The sequence below is a fragment of the Eulemur rufifrons genome, chromosome 8 (assembly GCF_041146395.1).
Source record: "Eulemur rufifrons isolate Redbay chromosome 8, OSU_ERuf_1, whole genome shotgun sequence".
Lineage (NCBI taxonomy): Eukaryota > Metazoa > Chordata > Mammalia > Primates > Lemuridae > Eulemur > Eulemur rufifrons.
Window position 1 is genome coordinate 49282159 of NC_090990.1, and position 25167 is coordinate 49307325.

At 52.5% G+C, this 25167-nt stretch overlaps 1 protein-coding gene across 5 annotated transcripts in view; it reads right to left on the minus strand.

The window, feature by feature from the left end:
• Nucleotides 1–25167, minus strand: part of JAK1 (Janus kinase 1) — a 119137-nt gene that overhangs the window by 4507 nt on the left and 89463 nt on the right. For 4 of the 5 annotated variants that reach the window (XM_069480095.1, XM_069480096.1, XM_069480097.1 and 1 more), the window contains 13 exons: nt 22642–22799; nt 20301–20424; nt 17946–18132; nt 12933–13039; nt 9965–10108; nt 9133–9220; nt 7967–8094; nt 7207–7342; nt 5603–5754; nt 2760–2910; nt 2522–2616; nt 1181–1373; nt 348–472 (listed from right to left, as the gene is read on the minus strand). In XM_069480095.1, the coding sequence (XP_069336196.1) occupies nt 348–472; nt 1181–1373; nt 2522–2616; nt 2760–2910; nt 5603–5754; nt 7207–7342; nt 7967–8094; nt 9133–9220; nt 9965–10108; nt 12933–13039; nt 17946–18132; nt 20301–20424; nt 22642–22799 (1788 nt within the window). Of the gene's footprint in view, nt 1–347; nt 473–1180; nt 1374–2521; nt 2617–2759; nt 2911–5602; nt 5755–7206; nt 7343–7966; nt 8095–9132; nt 9221–9964; nt 10109–12932; nt 13040–17945; nt 18133–18797; nt 18801–20300; nt 20425–22641; nt 22800–25167 lie in introns of all 5 variants that reach the window. The other variant, XM_069480099.1, reaches the window with a different exon arrangement.

Consider the following 25167-nt stretch of genomic DNA (forward strand, 5'->3'; position numbering starts at 1 on the left):
GTCAAGCACATTGCTAAAGTCACTTCAGATCATATTTTGCATCTATCACTTCATAATAAAAAACAACAATGTCATTTCATTCACATATCACTAACAATTCTGGAGGGGGGGTTTGACTTTTATGCAATAAGAAGACCAAATTGATTCAAAGAAATATACATTAAAGGAGCCACACTTAACAAATCCATTCACTTTCGTAGTGGAGGCTAATTTTTCCTCCAAATAATGTAGAGCAAAATACACTCAGTACAATTATCATGAACTTTCCCACTTGGGGTCTAATTACAAACCAATTACCCAGGACACAGTGCCTGATGTTTTAATCTGTAGCATGCTTTTTCTTTTACCTTACAAATCTGAACGGCATACTTTAGCTGCTGTTTGAGGTTAATTTTGTTTTTATTCTTTGGAAGATATTCCTTAAGACTTCCCGAAGGCAGAAATTCCATGATGAGCTTAATACCATTTCCTCCTGTTTAGAAAAAACGTCCATCAGTATGAGGCTGCCAGATGTGGGGAGTGGGGGAGAGGAAAGGGCACAGGATCCGAGGCAGTGATGATCCTCAGCAGTGAACAGGGAAGGAGACTTGTGTACCCACCGGGGGTCACGAGCACTCACTGAGATAACACAGTCCAGTGCTCGGTAAACCACCAGGCAGATGATGATTTTTAAAAATCATGAGCCATGGCATTTCACTGCCGATTTTAAAGTACAATGCACAAGTGGTACGCTGGCTTGCAAATGAAGATGCAATCATTAGTAAATACTACCTCCCACCCTGATTTAGACAACTGGAAAAAGCAATACTCTGACTACTAGTCTTCTGACATCAGAAGACTAGGGGAACAGGCTGAGGGGTGGGCATCAGTTTCCCAAGGCCTGAGTGTGGGTCTCTGGATGGTGACATGCAGTCCCCAGCGTGGGCGTGTGAGCAACCTGAAGAGACAACGCTGGAACCACCCTGGCAGGCAGGGATGCTGGGTCCGTCCCCTGGAGCCCTGCAGCTGCTGAGGGATGTGACAGTGCATATGACCTGGAACCCCCGAGAGCGCACGGGTGCTGCCAAGCCAACGTGTTCAGGTGACCCAGAGGAGGCTGAGGGCTGCCTGCTCTGCACTGGCCTTTGTGACCCCAGACAGTCCTGTGTCTTTACACCAGACCCCACTGTGTACAACATACCGTCTTCCGTGCAGATTCCTTTGTACTTCACGATGTTCTCATGATAGAGGTTCCTTAAGATCTCTATTTCCTTCTTCAGATCAGCTATGTGGTTACCTCCACTCTCAGGCTTCAGAGATTTGACAGCCACCTGTTCCCCTGTATTGTCGCCCTCAGGGTCATACCTGCAGAGCTCAACCTTCCCAAAGTGGCCCTGGAGGGAAAGATGCACATGCTGTTATCAGAGAAGCCCCAGCCAAGGCCAGCAGGAACAAACTTAGAAGGTAAGTCTCGCTCCTCCAAGCCGTTTCCTGGAAGGCCAGGAGCCGACAGCACAGTCCGACCTTGCAGGTAGAAAGCTCTCACCTGGACTCCACCCACTCACCACGCCCCTTTCCTCTCGACCTCACAAACCATTCTCCTATTACGGAGCTAAGGCAAAGAGAGTAGCAGGTGACTGATGAACCAACACATTAGTCCCAGTTCCCATGACAACGTAAGGCACAGGAAATGAAGGCTATTTCTGGACCAGCAGGACAACTATGGCACTCTTTAAAAGCCCTGGGCCCCTGCTACAGGACAGGCACCACAGTGTAGCTGCAAAGAGCACCTGCATGGGGAATCTTCAGAAGATACGGGATCTGGATCCCAGCTAAGCCACTGGATAGCGATGTTGGTTGACCAAGTCACCAAATCTTCTGAGCTGGCACCTGATGTGCTCCTGATATAGAGAAAGCCCCGCAAGGATGTCGTGAGGAGCTAAGGACACTGCCCCAGTGAAAACGCCCAACACAGAGGCCGGCACACAGCAGATACTCGAGACGTCACACAGTCTTTGTTTAATTAACTGAACTAAACAAAGTCTGTATAAAGACACAAATCCCAGTAGCTTCTCTAGTCAACATTAACTGCTTGGCAATTCCCATTCGAGGTCCAGTGGACAAGCTAATATTCTATTTTGGTATTCTGTGCAATGTGTCCCTCATTTACAGAGCCCTGCAGGATGTATCTGGCTAGAAAAGTAAGAGATGGGGATTTTTCTACTTCTACCATATCTGTACCTATTCCCCCATCTCTCTCTTTTCTGCAGGGAAAAATCAAGTCTCTCAAGGGAGTTGGCCAGTGTCCTGTGTGCACACACAGTCACACGTGCAGGCAGGGACATACGTTCTGTCACTGTGCTTGTGTCAAATAGGGAAAGACACAATCCTTGTGAGAAAAGTGGTTTCATAATGCACGAAGGTGCTTTCTCCTATAAAACCTAACCCACAATGAAGAATGCGAGCAGTGTGCGTGCAGAAAGGTGCCCTGGTGCACGAAGGACTCTGCCACCAGCAACAAGGAGCAGAGGGCGTGACTTGCCTCTCCCAAGTCACGGATCCTCTTTAGGAAGCGCTTTTCAAAATGTGTGGGATCCACTTCAGCTGCTGGCTGTTTTTCTGAAACGATGTCTGGATCTAAAAGAGAAAATAGATGAGAAAAAGCAAGTGACCACCAGGGATTGTCCCTCACACCCCCCCAGTCCCTCCCCGCTGCGCCCCAGCCCGCTCCCCCTGGCCTTCGCTGATCTGGGCCAGCGCAGCACAAGGCAGCGTCTTACTCTGCTCTTCAAGCTTATTGATGTCTCTCATGATGGCTCGGAAGAAGGGTCTCTGATTGGGGTCGTAATTCATGCAGCGGGTCATGAGGTCAGCCAGCTCCTTGCAAGATGGTGTCACGGGCCTGCACCGGCTCTCGTAGAATCTCTCTTTCTGGAAGGAAGAGGGACACGTGGAAGAGACCAGAGGAACCACCTACAAACCTCTTAGCCCAGGTCAGAAGGAATTACCATTCCCCTACTTGATTCTCAACATCTCTGCTGAAAGGCAGATTTCCTAAACAAGTATGTTATTGTTGCCTTATTCCAGCATGGGGAAATCTTAGTCCTGATACTAAACTAATCCAGACTTAAGGAGGGTGGGCAGTACAGCCCAGTGCCAGGGAGCTACATTCCAGTCAAGCCATGCAACCCTTCTGGGATACAATTCGGCAACATGTATAAAAATCTCCAGATTCTTCACCCCTCTGACTCATTAATTCCAACACTGAATGACTCAGAAATAAATCAGACATCAACAAACATTTAAGTACAAAGGTATTCCCTACAGAATTAGACAGAACATTGAAAACAACTTAAGTGCCAAATATAAAATTAGTCAAGTAAATTAAGAGTTAACCAAAACAGTTGACTGTTACATTAAATTTGTAAAAAATTGTAAGACTTACTAAATCTCATAAAAGTACTCACAATATTAAATTTTAAAATTCAGAATATACAACTGTCTCTAGCATGGTCTCAATTTTGTATTTAAAAAGAGACAAACAGGGCCGGGCGCGGTGGCTCACGCCTGTAATCCTAGCACTCTGGGAGGCGGAGGTGGGCGGATCGTTTGAGCTCAGGAGTTCGAGACCAGCCTGAGCAAGAGCGAGACCGCATCTCTACTAAAAATAGAAAGAAATTATATACACAGCTAAAAATATATAGAAAAAATTAGCCGGGCATGGTGGCGCATGCCTGTAGTCCCAGCTACTCGGGAGGCTGAGACAGGAGGATCGCTTGAGCTCAGGAGTTTGAGGTTGCTGTGAGCTGGGCTGACGCCACGGCACTCACTCTAGCCTGGGCAACAGAGTGAGACTCTGTCTCAAAAAAAAAAAAAAAAAAAAAAAGAGACAGGCTGGAAGACAATATGCTAAAGTGTTAATAGTGATCAGAGATGATAAAAATACAGATTGCTAATTTTTTGTAGTTTTACTTTCTAAATTTTCTTCAACTGTTTATCACTTTAAAATTCAGAAACAAGTAACTGATGCCACTTTAAAAGAGTAAGTGAAATCACTGCCCTCCACTATCTACTCTATACAGCGGGGCCCCAGAGGACGGAGGGAAAGGACTGGAATGAAGCTGAGAGCTGACCCTGACCGTCACCCATACATCCCTGGTCCAATGCAGCTGGCAGAAAGGCCATCTACCCCAGGGGACATAGAAGGAGAGAGGGACCCCTATTTTATTAAACACACGGGGCCCCCTTCATATGCCATCCCTGTGTGCTGCTCAATCCTGGGTACACAGCAGGTGCTCAGTAACAACAAAGGTATTTTGTTTTGTTTCCAAGGAAGTTAAAAATAAAATGAGTTTCCCAAAAGCCTAGGCTGAAAATTCCAAATAGCAGATTTGTAGATCTGATGGCTTTGATGGTTGCCAAACTTGTGGGTTTTAGCTCAAATCTTTTCCCAAGTCCTGTGCCATCTTTAATTGGCAAGTTTTAAAGGTTTTACCTCTTCAATATCTCCTATATGTACACTGTCCACACTGGACTCCCACGGCCATTTCCTGACGCTGGGCTCTCACCACCCAGAGCCTCTTGGCACGAGTCTCCCCACCCCCCGGGCTCCCCTCGGCCTGTCCAGCCCAGCCACTACATCCAGATGAACGTCCCAAAGCTGACTCCGAGCACCTCCCTCCTCCTCCCAAATCCTTCACTGTCCCACATCACCTCCAGTAAATGCAGGCTCCACGGCCTGGGACTCAGGGCCTTTAATAATCTGACCCCAAAGGGCCTCCCCACCAATCACCAGGACTCCTCTCTGCCCGCCCACCACTCGAGAACTAAACCCTTCACTGCTTCCCACAGAGGACCGAGTGTCCCCTCCCCTTGGACTCTGACCAGTCTCTCCCAGCTAGAAGTGGTGCTGCCCCTCTAAGCACATAAACACATTTCAATAATCGCCAACTGAGGGAGGAGGAGGAGGAGGGGTCGGTGGTCCTTCCTTCACTGTTATTTTTACTACTTTACCCCCTTGGAGTTAGAGTCTCCACTTTCTCCATAAGTAAATTTCTAAGAGAGTCAAACCTCGCCTGTTCTGTGTTCTAGCTGAGAAACCCAGGTGAGTGTCTAGAGCTGCCTGATCTGTAAAACCAAGATGACATTGCCCTACCTAATTTGTAGGGCTCTTAGGGTGACACTTTGTGGAATCCTGACTAAGGTCCCCAAAGGAAGGCCAGGCCTGTGTCTATTTATCATGTGCCCTTGTGCCCACCCAGGACAATGCCTGACACGCAGCAGGAACTCAATAGATACCTGTGTTGATCCTGCTGAATGACAGATGCTCAGTCTCAGGTAAAGAATACCGTAAGAGCCATTGAGCATGCATGGTATGCCTCTCACTCTACATGCATGTAGTGAATCTTTGCAACAACCCCAGAAGGTAGTTTTCATCCCAGAATGAAACTGAGGCTTGGGGAAGTTAAGTTGCATTTCAAGGTCACAGAGCCACTGAGCCTGACAGAGAGTCACACTCGTGCCCACGTCTTCCCAAAGCGTGAGGTCTCCTGACAATCTCCAGGAGGTCCGTGAGCATCTGACACCCCTCAGGCTCCTCGCCCCCTGGGAGACAACTGCGCACCTCGATCAGCGTCTTGTCCTTCAGGGGGATCTCGCCATTGTAGCAGATCTCCCAGAGCGTGGTTCCAAAGCTCCATTTGTCAGCAGCCACACTCAGGTTCTTGGAGTCTTCAACACACTCGGGAGCGATCCATGGGATTCGTTCTATGCACTCTGGAAAAAGACAACAGACACGTTTACAGATCAGTTTCTGGGATCTCCTGGAGAGCAAATCACTGTCACTACAGCAAGAACCAGGAGCTAATGAGACCACTTCAAGCAGTGTGCACCACACACGGACCATGGCCACGGGAATCCTGGGGAGCCTGTTACACGCATAGTCTCCCAGGCCCCACTCTGGCGCTTCTGGTACGTCAGTCTGGGGCAGGGGAGGGCTGGCAGACGGGTCCGTTCATCACAAGCTTCCCAGGAGGGTCATGTGCAGCCAGGCATCTGAAGCCCTGGCCTCAGGAAGAGCAAAGCACCCCAGGGTGCGGGCCATCACCCTTGGGCAGGGGCAAGAAGAGGGCTCATTTGGACAAAGGAGCCTCATTCCTGAGCCAGGTCTTCAAGACCAGGCCCCCCGACTTTCCCAATCTTCTCCTGTCCTTCCTGGGGCAGGCACGTGCAGGTGGCAGCCCAGGAGGACGTGCCTGCAGTCACCTGCTATAGCCCCACCTCACTGACCTGCAGGCCCTGATGAATCCCACTGCCTTCCCCTTCCCCGCCCCCGCCCCCGCTCAATGTCTCTCTTCTCTGAATCCCCACTGGTGCTCCTCTTGGGGTCCTGAGCTTCTCTGCTTGTTCTAGAGTCATCTGAATCTGTGTCTCAGACCCTTGCTGAGGACAGAGCCTCCGACAGGCTGCTGGGTGACAGCCGCATGATAAACATCACACGGTGCTGAGGGAAGCTTCCCCTTCCCCTTCCAAGGAGTGCATTATTAGGGTCTCATCTGTAAGGCTTGTTTCTCATCTGGATTCCCTTCCAAACTTAGCCCACTCTTTGATTACATTACCGATCAAAACTCAGCATGCCGAGTTGGTGGAACTCGGCGGGGAAGACGGTGGAGGTGATGGCAGCCACCAGTACCAGGCTGGGCATGCTGGCACTCCCTCCACGGCTGCGAGGCTGAGAGGTAGCCCAGCTTCGGTGTCTCAGCTCCCAGGTGTCCCAGGTGTGCCCTTTCCTTTGGAGCCCACAACTCACCATAATTCACGCAGAGCAGTGAGACCACAGCAATGGCTCTGATGAGGGGGGTACGGTACCTCCCAGCCTGCCCACTCCTACAGTGGGTTTCTACAGGAACACTGGGAGGACTCAGGAGACCCAGCTCCTCCCCTGACACCTCTCTGACCACCCTGGGCCCCGACAGACCCCCTCTGTGCTGCCACAGCACCTGGATCACAGCTCGTTCACTGCAAGGACCACGCAGGCCTCGGGCGAGTTGTGTCGACCCTGGGGGCAGTGACTGCCCCTCCCTCAGCTCTGCGCCCCTCCCCGCAGCACACGGCAGGAACACTCTGGTGTGCTGACTGTGCTCTCTAAGGAGACCTCCCCACGCCCAGCCCCATGCTCCCTGCTGGCCTGGCCCCTGGCCCAGGGTGGGGCCGGGGGAGGACACGTACCTTGCCTGGACAGCACAGTGATGGGGATGCCAGGGTCGCTGAGCTTGATGAATGGGCCGCACTCGGTGTCGATGCCCTCACGGGCCAGGAGGAGGTTTTTGGTGCACACGTTTCCATGGACCAGGTCTTTATCCTCCTGCAGAGCAGAAAGGGCGAGTTCGGCAGAGCTGCTGCAGGGCTGCCCCTCTTCCTCCCTTCCCATAATTGTTTCCAACCCTGGGCCGTCAATCATCCCTCCTTACTCCCAGCTACAGCCACCCGGGCAGCCTGGCCCCCAACCAATCATCTGTGTGACTCGGCACATCACACGATGGCCCTTGGTTCCAGCTCTTTCACCAGTGAAACAGGGATAACGGTGAAGTGTGTCTCACAGGGCTTTGTGGAGATTAAACTGATTAGATCTGTGAACCACAGGAACAGCTGGCCACGGTGAACACTCATACACGACAGCGACTGCGGACGCCAGCAGTTGCTCTCACCCACCGAGCGCTGCACTGTTTCTACTCTTTGCACGCACTGCAGCACACAAGTCAGTCCTCTGATGTGGTTACATTCCCCTCCGAACAGGATTCAAGTGTGAGCACCGAGAACGGTCCCAAATGGCCAGGTTCACTAAGCCTCAGGCACACCTGTGCTCAACCACAGAGCCCTGGCCCCATGGACCCCCTCCAGCCGTGTGGTTAGCATCTCCTTCCTGCCACCCCTGCCAGGACACTCTGGTTTCTGATGGGGGCCACCATGGACATCAGAACATTCTTACCAGGTAGCTCAGGGCACTGGCCAGCTGTTTGGCAACTTTGAATTTCCACGGTGTGGTGAGATCATCACTCTTCCGGTGCATGAAGAGATCCAGGGGCCCCCCTTCCACGAACTCTTCCACCATGATATCTGCAGGCACAAAAATAAACGTATCTGGAACCTTCTGTCTGTCTGGGACAGTACCCTCTCTGGTTCCCTTACAAGAGCACACTTTAGTGGACAACACTCAGCTTCCAAGCACATCCATCCTGGGGAGGAGCGAGTGGCAGAGTGCTTCAGAGGGGCACAGGCCTGTTCCAAACCCAAGCTCTGCTACTTCTAACCTGGGTGACACTGAGCAAGTGGCACCTGTCTGAGCCTCAGTTCCCTCATCTGTAAAAATGCAACAGCAATACCTACGCCTCCCAGGAGTCTGGGGAGGCTACGTGTGACGAGGCATGGGAAGCCTTGCCCAAGGCTTGGCGCACAGAGCAAGGGCTCAGAGAACAGCTGCCGTCGCCTCTGCTGCTCCTACCTGACCTTCTGCAGCACAGAGGTCAGGCCGCTCACACAGTAAGACTTCCAGCCCAACAGGATTCCCATGTGAGCACATGGAATAGCCCACATTATTGGATTTCACAGGGAATGAATCACTTGGGGTTAAAAAAAAAAAAATTCAAAATTTATATGTCAGGAATTCAGAAGCTGAGGCCACCCGTCTCAGTCTGCAGTAGCTTCAGCCCAATGGCAGGTGAGGTGGGCAGCAGGAGCCCAAAGGCTCACCCCCACCCAGCAGCCTGACAACCAAGAGCCACCCAAGCCTGTCTGTGGGAAGCAGGCCTGGCCACCCAGGTGCCCAGCTCCACCTGTTCCGGGGACACTCGGTTGGCTCTGCCCAGCCCTGCTTTGTCTGACCGTCAGGGGGACAGGCCACATCTTACTTGCCTCGGCCTCCCGGGTCTAAGCAGTGTAGGGCCCAGAGTCGGCAAGAAGGAAAGGATAAATAAATGAGTGAAAACAAAGGGGTTTTAGTTCCATGTCCACTATTAACTTGAACAAATGACCTGCTCAGTATCTTGATTTCCTGGATTGCAAAAAGGCAGGCAAGAAGCCCAGGCAACATGAAGGTGGCAGGAGCCCCAGCCATTGTCACAGCACCCACGCTCCCTGCCAGGGCAACACACTTACTCTCCACGTCTCGGACACAGACGCCGTAGAGGTACACGATGTGCTTGTGGGAGACCTGTCTCATCATGCTGGCCGCCTCAAAGAAGGCCTGTGGGAGAGAGGGCGACAGGGGCCTGGGGTCAGCCAGTGGATCCCGGGAGCCCATCACTGTCGCCATCCCGGCCCTTAAAACTTTGCCCCTGGCCTTGACCGTCCAGAGGCTTTGCCAAGCCTTTCCCTCGGGGCCGACTGGGCTGGGAGGTGGGACGGGATGCAGAGCAGGGCTGGCAGGTAAGCCGGCTGGCGATCTTCCCACTAGGCGCTCACCCCATCTCTTTCCCCTCTTTTAAACTCTAGGAGATAACAATGCTTAGCACTATACTAGGAAAGGGAAACCAAGGCAGCAGGTCTCTGCTCAAGATGCAGCTTTACCACTCTCTAACAGTCTGTGGGATCCTGGGTGAGTCATTTTACTCTTCTGGGCTTTAATTTTCCAGACTGTCGCACAGAGGGGACAGGGACTGCATCAGGAACTTTGAGGCCACTGGGGGCCTCAGGAACTAGCGTCCTGGGGCTCCACGGCACCCGCAGGCATCTCAGTTTAGGACCCGGGAATAGTGATGGGTGGGAGGGGACAGGCCAAAGGTGACAGGCTGCTCAACCCATCTCATCTGCAGTCCTAGCTCACTTACTTACACACGGGGTCAGACTGTACGTGAAGAAAGGAATTCTGACTAAAGGGCAAGTTTGAAAACCGCTAGGGCAAAATAAAGGGCAAAGGTCCTTCCCAACCCACTGTGGGCTCCAGAAATGGGCGAGCAGGAGGGGGAGAGGTTATGAAGAAGACACTTGCCAAGGAAATGTCCCTGTGGCTGGGGTCTAAGACTTTGAGGATCACTTTTATTCTCTTCTCTTCGCAAGTTCCTTCGTCATCCTTGTAATCCATCAGGGTCCCGGAGTAGATGTGTGTTCTCGTGCCTCTCCCAAGGTGCTCGCCCTGGGGGAGGAAGCAGACGGTGGGGTGACCGCTCTCTGTGGCTGCAGTGGTGGCGGAGGCTGGGACCGAGTCCTCAACAGGAATAGGGTATCGACGGGACACGGCAAAGGCTCCAGAGCCCCACAGCTCACAGCCGCCAGTGCTCTGTCCTTGTCAGGCCTCCAGAGGAAACGAAAGCTCCTTGGCCAAACCCAGGTGTGACGTTTCCTGGCTGCAGAAGGCAGTCCGCACGATCCCTGAACAGCTCCTTGCCGTTCTTGACCTCCCGGAACAGCCCGGGGCCAGAACTCAATCCTGACCTATCACAGCGCTGCAAACCGTGCGTGCCATCGACAGCCAGCAAACCTGTCCCACCCCGGGCCTCCAGAGCAGACTCCAGCCCCCAGGCAGCTCCCCTCACAGGCTGGGCTGCACAGCGAGGGGCCGTGTAAATCCTGCTCTCCTACTTGCTGGCAGTTTAACTCGGGGGCATTCCCTCACCGTGCCAACCCTGCCCGCTGTGTGGACAGGGATGACAATGGTGCCTACCTCACGGGTTGTCCTGATTACGGCTCAAACCAGGGAACAGGTATAAAGGCTCCTGGTACAGACTCGGGCACATGGTGGGTACAAGCCCACCTGCGGAGCCAATGTGTCCTGTTGGAAAGCCCTCTAGACCACGTGGTCACCATTTCTCACCAAGGAACTGTTCATTTCCCATCCGTCCACCCGGTGTGTGCACGTGTACGTGCCTGCTAAGCTTTAAAATCACTGATGCAAATTACACCGGCATTTGCCCCAATCTCACAGAGAAGGCGACGTGAAGATGTAAGCAGAGACCGCAGGGATGTGCCCTCTGTCCCCTCACATGTGAAAGGGGATGGCATCACCAGATGAGTGACAGGAGGACAAACAAAATCACCTGTGCAAAGCCCTGGGCACTCAGTGATTTGCCTCTGAGGACCCTTTCAGTTCAAGCTTCAATAATTCTGATTTTAAACTTCTTACTACCTGGAAATCAAAATTTGACTTGTGAAACTCAGGCATTGTCAAACGGTTAACGTTCACCCTACACAACTTGCAAATGGAAGGCCTATTATTCTAGGGCCCCCTGTAAATGCAGAAAATAGACTGTGGCTAATGCCTGAGGAATCAGCTCTGGCCCCCACAGGAATGTACACAATTGTTAATTCGGTATATTAATTTGCACAAACGCCACCATTTGTCATCTGTCAGAGCAGAATGGTGAGACATCTGCCCTGCCTACTACGTCTTGGCAAGGCCCTTGCCTTGAGTGTTCATTAAAGCCGCATCTGTCCTGAAGCGATCCATCACGGTTATGGGAAGCTATATTCCCAGAACACCCCATAAAAGCCATATGCTTTCAGGATAATTGCCCTTCCCCAGAGGGTTCCTTATTCCAGCGGCCAGGTCATAGCACCACGCGGTCCGAATCCACAACAACCCGCAAAGGCCCGCAGGGTCCCCTCCAGCCTCCTCCTCGCTGCCCCTCTGCCTGTGCCTGGTACCTGCTGCTCACCCCGGGGACCCTGCGTTGACGCACCTCCCCGGGAACCAGCCCTGTCCTCCCAGGACTAGGTCCACATCCTGCTGCACTTCCCTACGCGGGACTTGCCTCTTGATAATGTAATTGCCTCCCTGAGACAGACAAGAGTCTGCCTTCTCCCCCAGACCGTGAGCCAGGCGTGAGTAATGCTCAGCCGCTGCCGGGCTGGACAGATGGTGTGGAGGACACGGGTCCCCTGCTGGAGGCTCGAGGCGGGGAGAGAAGGCAGGCCGCAAGTACTGTGCCTGGTTCTCTGCAGAAAAGAGGGGGCAGTACTGCGGCGCTGGTGATTTCCATGTCAGGATGCAGCTCTGACACCACCAGAGGGAGAGAGAACAGTAAGGATGGGCCTTCACTGGAGAAACTGACTACAGTGGAAGAGAGACAGCTGTCGCCATAGACTACCACTGCCTCAAAACCCTACCCAACACTTTCAAGGATGCACTTAAAAAGGTACCCTAACAAACCCCATGCCTGAAACCCTACCCTAGCTGCTTCAGTGCAGCTGGCCCACGATTCACCCTCCAACACCTCCGAGGCGGCGGACGGCCCTGTGCAGACCCCCTCTCTGCAAGGCTGCTGGCGCTGCTTCTCTGACACCCCTACCCTCTATGGCCCTATGCGAGGCGGCTGGGGAGGGGCTGCAGAACAGAAAGTGGGATTTGCCTCACACTCTTGCCAAGGCCCTGGGGCAGCTACTGGGAAACTCTGGGGCTGCCTAAGGCGGTAGCTTCTGGGCAAAGGGCCTCCAGAGGCTGGGATGTCGGTCTGAGCCACCCTGAGGGATCTGTTCCTCAAGATAGTTCTTGTCCTTCAGGCCTGAACTGCACATGTCCTCTTGTCCCCTTGTGGTGTTCTCTGTTCCCCCAGCTCTGCTCCTTCTGGAAGCATCGTCAGCAAGATCAGGACTGAACTCTAGAGGTGTCTATCCCACAGTATGCCCTGGGCAGTGAGGATTGTCAACCATCCTCCCCCGTGGAGACCCGCCTCCGCCACCCCATCAGCACTCTGTCACAACAGAAGGTCCCTGCAAACCCAGGAAGCCCCACAGAGCCTGACTAATCTACTTCCTTCAAAAAGCGTCTCTGAGGAGCATCAGTGAGGCTGGGTAGGACAGAGGGCACTGGTTGAACTGCTCTCCCTGTGAAAGCAAAGTCTCCTTGTTTTTTTCCACTCGGATTTCCCGAAACACAGATTTCATTGCCCCCAAATTCCCGGCTACTCCACTGTGGGGCGGCAGGACCAAGGCTGGACCCGAGACCTGCAGCAGTGACTCACCTGCATGATATCTTTCTTGAGGATCCGATCAAAACTCAGCTGGCTCATGGGGTAGACGGGCTGCCACTCCTGGGCCTTCTTAGTAGCCACCAGCAGGTTGGAGATTTCTGTGGGGAGACGGCAGAGTCTGAGCACAGTTCCAAAGGTCCAAGGTCCCAGCCAGCCAAGGTCTGCTGAGCCAGCATTGGTATGTATGTCGGTTTAGTCCTTCAACACACACTTGCTGAGAAGTGCTCGATTCCTGCCCTCCAGGAGCTCACAGGCTCATAATGAAGCGGAAACTAATCAAATGAATCAACCAATCAAATGGAAAGCTGCGATTTGTTTCGCTCCTCTACCCAACAGGCGCGTGGTGCTCCGAGGCTGGCACAGCACGAGTGACCAGTCAGAGAGATCAGGGAAGGTTTCCCTCAGGAAACAGATTTTAAAATCTAAGAATGGAAACTCCAAGAAGGCAGAAACTGTATCTATCTTATTTTCTGCTCTGCTTCCACAGCCTGGTACGCAGTAGGCACTCCACAGGTGCCTGTGAAACGTAAGAATGATTTCTCCGAAGGCTGAGAGCTGAGCAGGGAGGAAGCAGCAGCGCTTTGGCCCGAGGCGGGATGAGAACTGTGGGAGGAGAGGGACAAGCACGGGTTCTGCGCCAGAAGAGCAGGGCAGGTGGCCCAGAAGACGTCCTGTGGGAACCTCCCCGGGCCCCGCAGCGCCTGACCCCAAGGAGGTGCCGACCAAATGCTCCCCGGATGTCAGGTTACGCCGGGACCATCCCCCAGATCCTACTGGTTCAAACGGCAAACCCGACGCACTACGAAAGCTGCCGGGCCGGGGCTGGCAGAGGTGGCTGACTGGGAATTATAATCCACGGAAATCGCCTTTCCCACCATGGAGCTACTGTTCGCTATGAGTTTTATCGTGGGGCAAGAAGGACCTTCCAGATTTGGACTAGCAGTGAAAGTATTCTGAGAATGGCTTGTATGTATCAATCTTTTTTTAATAAAGCAGGAATATTAGGGATGCTTTTCCCTTTCCTCCTCTTCTCCTACACTAGAAGGTAACAATGAGTTAAGGGAGAAACTCTAGCCATTCAACTCCTGATCCTTGGATTCTAACAGAGGGTGAGTCCCAAAAGAAGGTCTGTAAGAACAGCCAGGCACAACCCATAGAGGCCACTCGCACGTGCCACTGGGAGGCAGGCACTGCCGAGTGTCGGGGCCCTGCAGAGGGCCGAGGGAACACAGTCTGTCTGGGCCTCACTCTCCTTCAGGGTGGGCTTTTCTTTTTCTTTCTACCTTTTCTTAGCTCACACATTCTGACTGCTCTCTCTGTGCCAACCACTGCCGTGAGAGCTTCACACACATTCACTCCTTTATCCTCAGGACACTCCTGTGGAATACACTGTTTATCCCCCTTTACAGATCAGAAAACAGACACAGAGAAGTTAAATAGTCTGGCTAAGGTCAAGCGGTTCCTAAGCCCCAGACTTGGGACTCACCCTGACATCAGAGAGGGCTCTCACCTGTTACCTTTCCACAGCGTACCTGGCCCTAGTCAGGGGTGCAAATCTGGGTGCCAGAAACGGACTCTGGTAGGGGCTCCCCTTGTCACCACATCCTGCGTGCTCCTTTTTGCAGAGGCTGCTCCCTCCGTACCATGTTCCTGACTGCACCCTGCTGCCTGGGTAGAGTCAGATCCAAACGGGCAACTCAGGGCTCCGTGGGGGGGAACAGGCATCAAGGACGGTCCACGTGAGCCACGTGGCTGGTGTCCACAGGGAGATGGGCAGGCAGTAGTGCTGTGTGGGACGTTCGAGAGAAGGATGGGAAAGGGGCCATTCAGGGGCTGACTATTCGCATGGGCACCTCGGGGAACATGGGGGTAGCAGTGTCAACAGGGAAGCCACTTCACCTCCATGGACCTGTTTTCTCACTAGAAGAGTCGTGCCCCTCATCAGGCTGCTAGGTGGGACGAACAAGATAATGCACGTGGGGCCTTTCTCCAGCGCTGGCGTGCAGCAAACACTCCGTAATCGGCAGCCACCATGGTTACGACCAGCGTTACATCCTAGTCGTCAGCATCACCCCTGTATCACCAGGGTCCCTGAGCCCTGGGCAATGGACTACAGATGTCCTCAGTGTCAGCACTGAAGGTTGTAGAACACAAGCCCCAAGCTGACTGCACAGATGGGGACATGGAGCATGGGTGGAGAAGGGGCCAGTGAGCCCTGTGGTCCCTCTGCACTTAACACAGTCACCCTCAGACCTGGAGCTGGGCAGTGGGGCTGGACACAGGGCAAGAGATGGGGGTTTGCTTAACTGTCACACCCATACCAGGTGGCCTCCTGCTTTCTCACTTTGCTTCTTATTTATCCCATGAGCAGTTTCTTTGTTGCATTTTCAAGTAACAAAGCCAGATCAGGGTCTGGCTATCAGAACCCTGTAGTTAGGAGCTGAGGAACCCAAAATGACATTGTTAAGTCAAATTCTCATGATTTTATCACGTCTCTGATTGGCAGGCAGCAGGGGGAAGACAGGGGGCTTCAAGGAGCCTCGTTCTTACTCTCCCCTCCCTTCCTTCCCAAGGGCAGGAGAACTGGCCTTGCCCAGGAGTCCTAGGCTGATGGCTGCACTTTTGCAAAAACAGTGTGACCTAAAGGGAAAAAAAAATAATCACTGGACTTGGAGCCAGACAATTTGAGTTCAAATCCCCACTTTTCTTCTACCTAAGTGATCCTGGGCAAGTATAATGGGGATAATAACATAACTCTGGGTTGTTCTGAGGGTTAAATAACTTCAAGCATGAAAGATCTTCAAACAGTGCCTGGCAAACTGTAAGCATTACTCACATGATAGCAGCTATTATTATTATTATTAATTGCTACCATTATTATACCTAATAGTGTTACTACTAGCTGTGTGGCCTTGAGCAGGTCACTTAACCTCTCTGAGCCTCAATTTCCTCACTATTATAATACCTATAAGAGGGCTGTGTAGACGAAAGAAAAGAAATATGCATGTAAACAGCCCAGGACATAGTAGGTACCCACCAATAATGGCAGCCAGTAACTGCTACAGTTATTCACTCGACGGGCATTACCGAGGGCTGCTTCTGTGTGGGGCACTGTCCTTCCCATGAGTCACGGAGTGGAGAGTGAGACCCACATTCTGTGTCAAGAGTTCACGGTTGAGTGGGAAGGGCCACATTAACTCGCCATAGAGTTTCAGGAGCCTCAACAGGGGTCCAGCCCTGTTCCTGTGCGTCCCCCTCCTCAGCCACCGGCTCCCCAGGCCCGGGTAGGAGGGGCAGCACCGATGGCAGAGACCACCCCTCCAGCCTGCGAGGCAACCCTGCCCCGGCTCCAACCTGCTGCCACCGTCTTTCTTCCTGGGTCTCTCCTCTCCCTTCTCTGGCCTCACCCAGAGACCACCAACCCCTAGGAAAGTAAAGACCACTTCTAGTGTCTGCAGGGAGAGATTACGTGAGTAAACAGAGCTGTTGGGCTTCAAGGTTCTAACTCGTGCCGAGTTCTCGTGGCCAAGTGGCAGATGTGTTTTTACTTTTGCGGAAAATCTTCAAGCATAAAAACAAAGGCTGCAGTTATTCTCTGAGACTGGCAGGAAACCCTATCTGATCGACACGAACTCACGTCCTTCCTCCTTCACCACATTCAGGAACGAGCCCCTCGCTGAGAGACCAAAAGTGATTCCAGCATCAAGAATCCAGGGCCCTGCTGTCCTGGCGCTGCTGCCGCTGCCCACTCCCGGCGTAGCGACTCACAGACGCAGGCCCTTAGACCAAGATGTGTCTCGGATAAAGACACTCCTCGGAGTATCTTCTGACACGTCCTGGGGCCTCAGGAGCAACTGTGCTGCCCCTCGCCGAGGCCTGACCCCTGCTAGGGAAGGAGCCGACACGTGCAGGACGGCATCTTCAGGTGAAGGGACGTCAAAAAGCCAAGACCCAAGAGATCTGGCACTTGGGTTACACCTGACTCAAATCCCTCTTTGACCCTGACCCTCAACGAGACCCATGCCACTGTTCTGGGCCTTAGTTTTCTCACCTATAAAGTGGGGCGCCAGACTGTGTGACCCCTACGTGTCCTTCCAGTCCTCACATTCTAAGAGGTGATGAACCTGCAGGACATCAGTGACACCGTTCCTGGGGCTTAAAACAGAGCAGCTGAGTCCTTTGTTCCACGTCTCCATTGCACTCCGTGATGCTCCTATGGCCCCCACTGCCTGCTGGTTCAAGTCCCAGCTCCGGACCGTGGCACCCAAGGCCCCCGTGCTCCAAATCCTAGCCCCAGCCTCACCTCCCCCCTCCCTGTGCCTTCGCCTTCCCTGCAGCCTCAGCCTGTGCCTGCTGCCTTGTCCTGCGTGTGCTCTCGGCTCTGCTGGGACACCCTGACCTCACTGGCAACCTCCTACTCATCATCTTCTGACACTCTGCTCAAGAGCTGCCTCCTCCTTGCAGCCTCCCATGCGCTGTGACTCAGGGACTGTGACCATGCTTTTCTTTTTGACCTTGGGGTATGATATGTAAGAGTTGGTTAAAATGCCCATCACACGCTGCGGTGGCCTCATTTACCCGGAACATGCTCTGCAGTAGACCGGAAAAGGTCAGAGGGCAGGGACTGCGTCTCATGCATTTTTGACTCTTTGCATGTAACACAGTTCTTGGCCCACAAAAGGTGTCCCAAACACTTCTCAGATAAATAAACTAATGACAAGAGAGCTCTCAAGACATTTTATCTTAAAGAAGAAGTAATTTTCTGCTTACTGATTCTGGACATGCCTCCTCCTGCAGCCTAACTGAGACGCTGAGCAAAGGGTGTGTCTTTTCTATGGAAAATGCTGATATTCGAGGAATGGGATTTGAGGTGGGGACCGAGTACAGTAAAACTCAATGAAAAATACCCAGAAGCAGGAGGAAGGGGCCACTTTGTTTAAACTAGCCAGCATATGTTGGTCAGTCTGGTCTCGGCATGTCACTGAGAGGCACAGGGAGACGAACCTCGGGGCTTGGGCTGGCAGCAGCGCTTCAGCACGAAGCTGATGTTGTCCGTGCGCAGGATCTGCTTCTTGAGGTGGCTCATGAGGTCCTCCAGGCTGGGGAAGCTGCGGTCTGAGCCGTGAAGGCTGTAGTGGCCCTTGCGCACCTCGATCTGGAAGTTCTTGAACTGCTTCTGGCCGCCCAGCACCTGCCATTCAGAAAATGACCAGAAAGCGCTTGTTTACAAATGGAGCCAGGCAAATGAACTGTGGGTATGTAAGCTGTTGGCTTTGGGGGAAGCTGAGAGTTCTATATACTCTTCAAGTGTATAGGACTTTTCCACTATCTCTGCAACATTTCGGTAAATTTTAAATTATTCAAAATTTAAAAGATTATCATCAATAAACCAACCAACCAACGAATAAATAAATAAATAAGAAAAGGGGGTCCTGGAGAAGGCACTGATAAAAAGCAGTTAATACTACAGAGCACTTATTTCTACAGAAGCATCACCTGGTTTCTGTTCTGACCTGTCAGATGAAGTTCATGAAAATACCAACTTCGTGGGATCATTCCTGTGATTGTATGACATAATGCACTGAAAAACTTAGTACTTTATAAAGTGTAGTAAATATTATGTACAAAATAATAATTCTGATAGCAGAATTTATCTGGGAACTCCCTGAAACTGAGCCCTTCCCGAACACGCATCTGTTTGAGGAGAACCGCGCTGGGGGCTGGCATTCAGCTGTCTGGTCCAGGTTCAGGGCTCGGTGGTGCCACAGAAAACAGGTACAAGCAGAAGGTTTCCCTCACGGGCCCTTTTTGTACAAGTAAACTATTTTCATAGTTAAGAATCAGGGCCAGAAAGACCTGCTTAGGGCGAAAACTAGGACATGACAGTCAAATCCGTTACTTCGTCTGTGCACTGGGATGACAGCACCTGTCTCATACGGCTGTCACAGGGTGTTTTGTTTTGTTTTGTTTTTTTTGAGACAGAGTCTTGCTTTGTTGCCCGGGCTAGAGTGAGTGCCATGGCATCAGCCTAGCTCACAGCAACCTCAAACTCCTGGGCCTAAGCAATCCTATTGCCTCAGCCTCCCGAGTAGCTGGGACTACAGGCATGCGCCAATATGCCCGGCTAATTTTTTCTATATATATTTTAGTTGGCCAGATAATTTCTTTCTATTTTTAGTAGCGACAGGGGTCTCACTCTTGCTCAGGCTGGTCTCGAACTCCTGACCTTGGCGATCCACCCGCCTCGGCCTCCCAGAGTGCTAGGATTACAGGCGTGAGCCACCGCGCCCGGCCTGTCCCAAGGTTTAAACATGAACATGTAGGTGACAGGCTGCGCACGGTGCCTGATGAGCTGAAGCAGGCAGAAGGAGTAACCATCTCTGTGACTACAACCTTCCCCATGTAACCTGACGTCACGTGGGCCACCCTCCTGAATCCCGGACACTCCCAGTACGGCACAGGTCAACTCCACCTCAGGAGGCGGCTGGGCTGTATCATCATCTTAAAGCCCGGTTCCCAGGGGCTCTCTAGTACTTCTCCCTCTGTGCCTGAGCTCCACGGTATGCTAACGCCTCGACCCCCATCACAAAGGCCCCTCCTTGCCTCGGTTCGCCCAGTTCCTTCGAGCCCAACCAAAGCTAGTGTACTTACGTAGGCTAACTCTGTAAAATCCATTGTCTTTTAAAATATTCCCCATCACATGTTTAAAATACTACGTGAATAAAAAGGCATCTGTGGCCCAGTGAGGCAAAGTCAACAATGCTGGCTTGTATCTCAGGCTCCAGGACTGCTCTCCCATCACGCCCAGCTTCCAGCTGCACCTCAGTCTCTAACAGACACCTCTATTCGTTGTCAAAACACAGGATGGCAATTTGTCTGAAGCTACCACTTAGAAAGAACTGTTAGGCCACGCTGATGAGGTGGCATCCTGGGCACTGGTGCAGACAGACACAGCTCTGGGTGTGTGATGATTTTTTTTTGACACCGAGTCTAAAAGAAACCACTCTAATTATACTAAGCTTCACAAGTACTTGGTGTGAATTGCTTTTCTGGCCACGTTCTACCTTCCAGAGCCGCAGTGGATCGCTGCCATGGGTCCTTGGAAGGAAGAAAGGGCCCCAGGGAGAGCTGACACAGGGGTCCCGCTGCTCAGGGGCAGCCTCCTCGGTGAGAGCAGGTGCCCTTGCCAGCCCCCCAAGGGCTCTTCTCAGAGACCCAGGCTTCCCACCCCCACCCTGCCAAGGGCCACACGTCCAGCAGCTGCACTGGACCCCTGGTGGGCGGCAGGACCGCACACTCTGCAGCAGCACTGGACACCTGTGGCCACATGGCTTGGCCCACGCCAGTCTCCTGACTGACCTCAGACTTCTCAAAGCAGGTGACGGTCATGAGGATGTTGTCAAAGTCAGTGCAGCTCCACCTCAGCACGTACATGCCCTCCTCGCTTCCTTCTTGCCGCAATTTATTGATGGCATATTCTGTGCTAGAGAGAGAAGCAGGCGAAGGAAGAAAGAGCTCACGCCAAACAGCACTTTAAACCCTTGGGATATAGCCACTTCCCTGAGTGCCTCAAGACCCCATCCCATCACCTGCCTGGATCCCAAGATCTCTGGGTTTGATATGCAAGACCCGTGGAAACCCAGAGCAGCCTCGGGACAGACAGCGTCTCCAAGGTCTAGAAAGGACTCAGCCTGCTGCCCAAGGCACTGAGCCGGGCTTACCCCCACGTTCCCCATGGATGCTGTCTCCAGCTCCAGCCAGAGGAACCGCCCCCACGGCTGGTGATGAGGGGCTGCCAATGGTGGTGTAGTGGTGGGGGTATCACCCTACCCCCCTCCCCATCATCCCTGGCCTTCCAACTGGAGCATGAGCCTCATGGAGGCAGGAATTTGAGGCTATTTTGTTTGTTGTTATATCCCCATGGCTCATAGTAGGTGCTCAATAAAGTCCGTACGGAATGACTAAATCAATGAGGAAAGATGCTGGCCGGGAACAGGCCTGTCTCACACTTCTCTGTGTCCCAGGACTAATGAGTTCTGGCACACAGAGAGCAGTGAACACTGGCTAAACAAATCCACATATGAGGCTACCAGCACCCAGTGGGCGCTGCTTACTTGGTCAAAGGCGGCTCATGTGATCTTTGTTCTAAGACAGAGACATTAAGTGCTTTCCAGCGGCTCCGTGGTCTCTAAACCCTCCACACCTTTGTACATGTTGATCCCTCATCAGAGATACCCCCTCCCCTCCTTAAATCCAGCAAGCCAACGCAGATCCTTCAAAGTTTAATCTGATTTGCATGCTGCCACTCTGAGAAGGCTCCTCAGGCAAGGAGTCTCAGCCTCCCACCACACGTGAGATATGCACTCGTTCACCACATACTACAGGGATGCACCAGGCCCCGCCGTGGGTGCTGGGGAAAGCCGTGAGCGACCCAGACACTGCCCCTGCCCACGTGAAGCCTGTATGCCGGGAGGTAAGGGTAGGCAGACCAGAAACAAATGTTATGTTATATAAATAAACACAGTATGTCAAGAGGGAATAATTGGCACTGAAGAAAAATAAAGCAGAGTGAAGAGGCCAGAGAGGGTGGGATGGAGAGGGGAGGAAGTGTTCTTTTATGTAAGCTGGCCAGGGAAGGCTTTGCAGCTATGGTGCTATCTGACCGACACCTGACGGAAGTGGGCTGAGCAGATGCTTGAGGAAGGGCATTCCGTGCCAAGGCGAAGCCAGTGCCAGGGCCCTGACGCACAACCAGGACACTGGAGGAAGGTGCTTTTCTATGCTCAAGCCCTTACTCTGCAATTCTTTGTGTGTCTGTCTCCCCACCAGTCTGTGAGCCTCTCCAGGTCAGGGACCACACTGTTACCAGCTACCCGCCCACAAGGTAGCCGGGATAGGGAGGAAGGTGAAAAGCCCACGCGGAAGGCGGCTGAGAAGATGCTCCCCCAGATATACTGTGGTCTGGAAAGAGAGACTCAGAAGAAACCCAGCAGCTGTTTTCCTTGACCTGAAGGGCAGTCACCTGTAAGAAGTCGTCAGTGGAAGCCTTGTCTCAAAAGGCAGAACGCAGATGAGCAGGCAGAAGGCACAGAGAGGCCGACTACAGCTTCACATCAGAAAGCCACGAGCCTCTGCCGTGGTGAGAGCTACAACCCACTGGCTGCCTCATGCAGTACCAAGCGCCCTGTCACCGGAGGCATTCGAGCACAGCCTGCCAGTTCTGAGATGCATGTGGGCCAAAATATCCCACACAGCCCCTTCTGGCCGTAGGGCTGTGTCACCCCATGGTCCCCACTGTGCATCTGGCACTTTAGGACCAGCTGCCTGAGGACGCCCTTCACTACACTGTCTGACGCTGAGATTGGTGTCCTATCTTTCCTGAATCGCCTACGGGGTTTGACACAGCAGGGGGTGAGGACGTGCAGCACTTTTTGGTCAGCTATGGAGAGGTACGGGTGTTAAACGGGGAGGAGAGACGCCAGTGAAGTAGGAGAGTTGAGCGGCTGCTGCAGGGAGCAGGGCAGGAGATGGCAGGAAGGCCTGACCAGACCCTGGACAGCAGGAGGAGAAGACGACACCTAGTAAGCATGAGCCAACATGGTCCACTGGCCCCAACCAGGTCTGAAGAGGCTACACTGCCTATCATTAAAACGTGGGCTCTTTTCACACCAACAGCAAATAAAAAGGTTCTAGAACCAACCAGATTGGACCGTGACAGCCGTTCTGAATGTTGTGGACGATCAGCGGGGGAGCCACGTCGGTGCAGAGGTAATGGTGGGCGTCTGCTGTGAGCCGGAAGTAGCCGTCTACCAGGGACACAAAGGACAAGGCCTCCTCGTGGGAAGAGAGCTTCAGTTCCTGGGGACAGAGAGGTTCTCACGGTTATATCATGTGTCTGTCATCTTAAGCGGCCGACTCTATGGGGAGGTACACAGTGAGAAGATATTTTAAACAGAATGGAAACCCCAAAGGGAAAACCTTTTTGTTGGTACTAACTCTACCCCTTGCATTTACACAGGACTTTGACCGTTCAACACACTTTTCCACCTACTACCTTGGAACCGCCAGGTGACGTACAGTGAGTCTGCGGGAGGTAGGGAGCCCCGTGGGGAAGCTGTCCCCTGGGTCCGCACAGGAGGAGGCCTGAACCAAGGTGGCAGAGGTGTGAAAGTGGAGGCGGGAGGAGCAGAGAGTGTGAGCCTGGTCTCGGCACTAAATGACGCCCCACTGAGTCACCATTATTCCTGCTTTATGGGAAAGGAAACAGAGGCACAGGTGCTTCGTCTCATAGCAGAGTTGGTCTCGAAGGTTAAACTTCCGGGTTTTAACCTGAGTGTGGTCCAGGCACAATGATGAGGTTGCTAGGTTAAGTCCAGGGACCTCAGAGAGTTTGGAGAAGGCAGCGAGTCTTACTCAGACTGGGAGGAGGGAGGGAATTTCCACGAAGGAAGGTGTACAGAGTAAACGCCTGGAGGTGAAGACAGACGGGGACTTTTGGTTTGGATCAATGATCCTGAGCAGAGATTGCCCATTCAAAAGGAACCGTGGGGTCGACCAAAAACATTTCCTGATGAGTGCAAAGCCATGGTTTGGAGCTTTGACTCACAAAAATATTAAAAAGCACCTGAGCCTTCAGAGAAGGGCAAAATGACACTTAGGAGTAACTCTTTCCATAGCACGAAAGACAGGAGAGGTTGGTGGCAGAGAGGAGAGGGCCAGTGAAGGGGAAGGGGTGGGAGGACACAATCACCACAGTCAGAAGAAAGGTCAGGGGCCTGGTGACAGCTGCGATGCCAAAAGAAGCGTGCCCTGGGGCCGTGAGCCCAGGACGTGAGAGGAGCAGGCCACCACAGGAATGGCCCGCGGGAAGAAGACTGCACACAGCGTCCTTTCAGGTGTGACCTGACACCCACCAGCAGATACTCCCAAGAGCAAATTCAAGATGCTCTAGAACCAGGGGCAGGGCTGGCTTGGGCAGCCCCTCATCCAGCCACGCAATAAGCAAGGCCACACGAGCACTTAAGTTCCCTGAGAACAGAAGTCTAAATAGAAACAGGAGCTGCCAAGGAGATGCAGAGAGAAGTGATAGATCAAGATATGATTTGCGGCCGGGCACGGTGGCTCACGCCTGTAATCCTAACACTCTGGGAGGCCGAGGCGAGTGGATTGCTCGAGGTCAGGAGTTCGAGACCAGCCTGAGCAAGAACGAGACCTCATCTCTACTAAAAACAAAGAAATTATCTGGCCAACTAAAAATATATATAGGAAAAAAAAATAGTTGGGCATGTTGGCGCATGCCTGTAGTCCCAGCTACTCGGGAGGCTGAGGCAGAAGGATTGCTTGAGCCCAGGAGTCTGAGGTTGGCTGTGAGCTAGACTGATGCCACGGCACTCACTCTAGCCTGGGCAACAAAGCGAGACTCTGTCTAAAAAAAAAAAGATGATTTGGTAACATGCTGGCACCATGCCTTCCTGAAAGACCAGTAGCCAAAGCACTGCCTTATGAAAGGGCTTGGAAACCCCATGGCTGGAAGGGACGATGGGGGTGTGAGATACAAAAGAGGCGGCATCAGGCAGTGGCTAACCCGCAGGCTCTTGAGCCAGCCACTCAGGGTTCAGATCCCAGCATCTCTACCCGCTATTAGGTTTAAGCATATGTAATCACCATTTTTATAGGTAAAAAAAAGGTCAAATATCAGCAATTTCAAATGGTTTAACCTAACAGCTGTGTGACCTTTGGCAGGTTACTTAACCTCTTTGTGCCTCAGTTCCCATCTCTGTAAAATGGGGATAATAATATACCCACCCATGGGGTTGATATGAAAATTAAGAGTTATTTGTAAAGTACTCAGTATAGGAAGTGCCTGGCACATAGTAAGGGCTTGTGTTTGTAACAAAAAACAAATGAGGCAATCAGGTATTTCTTTCTTCCTGCCTTCCTCCTGCTCCCTACACAGCACTGTAGCTTGGCAGAGTCGCTGGCCCACATGGCCAGGGTGAGCTCTGATGTAGACGATGGGTGCACCTGCCAGGTGCTGGGCCGGACCTGACCGTGAGCCAGGACAGGATGGGGCAGGCTCACAAGATGTGCACCAGCTGTTTGCTGCTTCTCCTCTTCCTCTCTACCCTCTTCCTCTTCACTGGTCCTCTCCTCTCTGCCACCAGCCTCTCTTGTCTCTAGTGCTATGGAAAGAGTTACTCTTAAGTGTCATTTTGCCCTTTTCTGA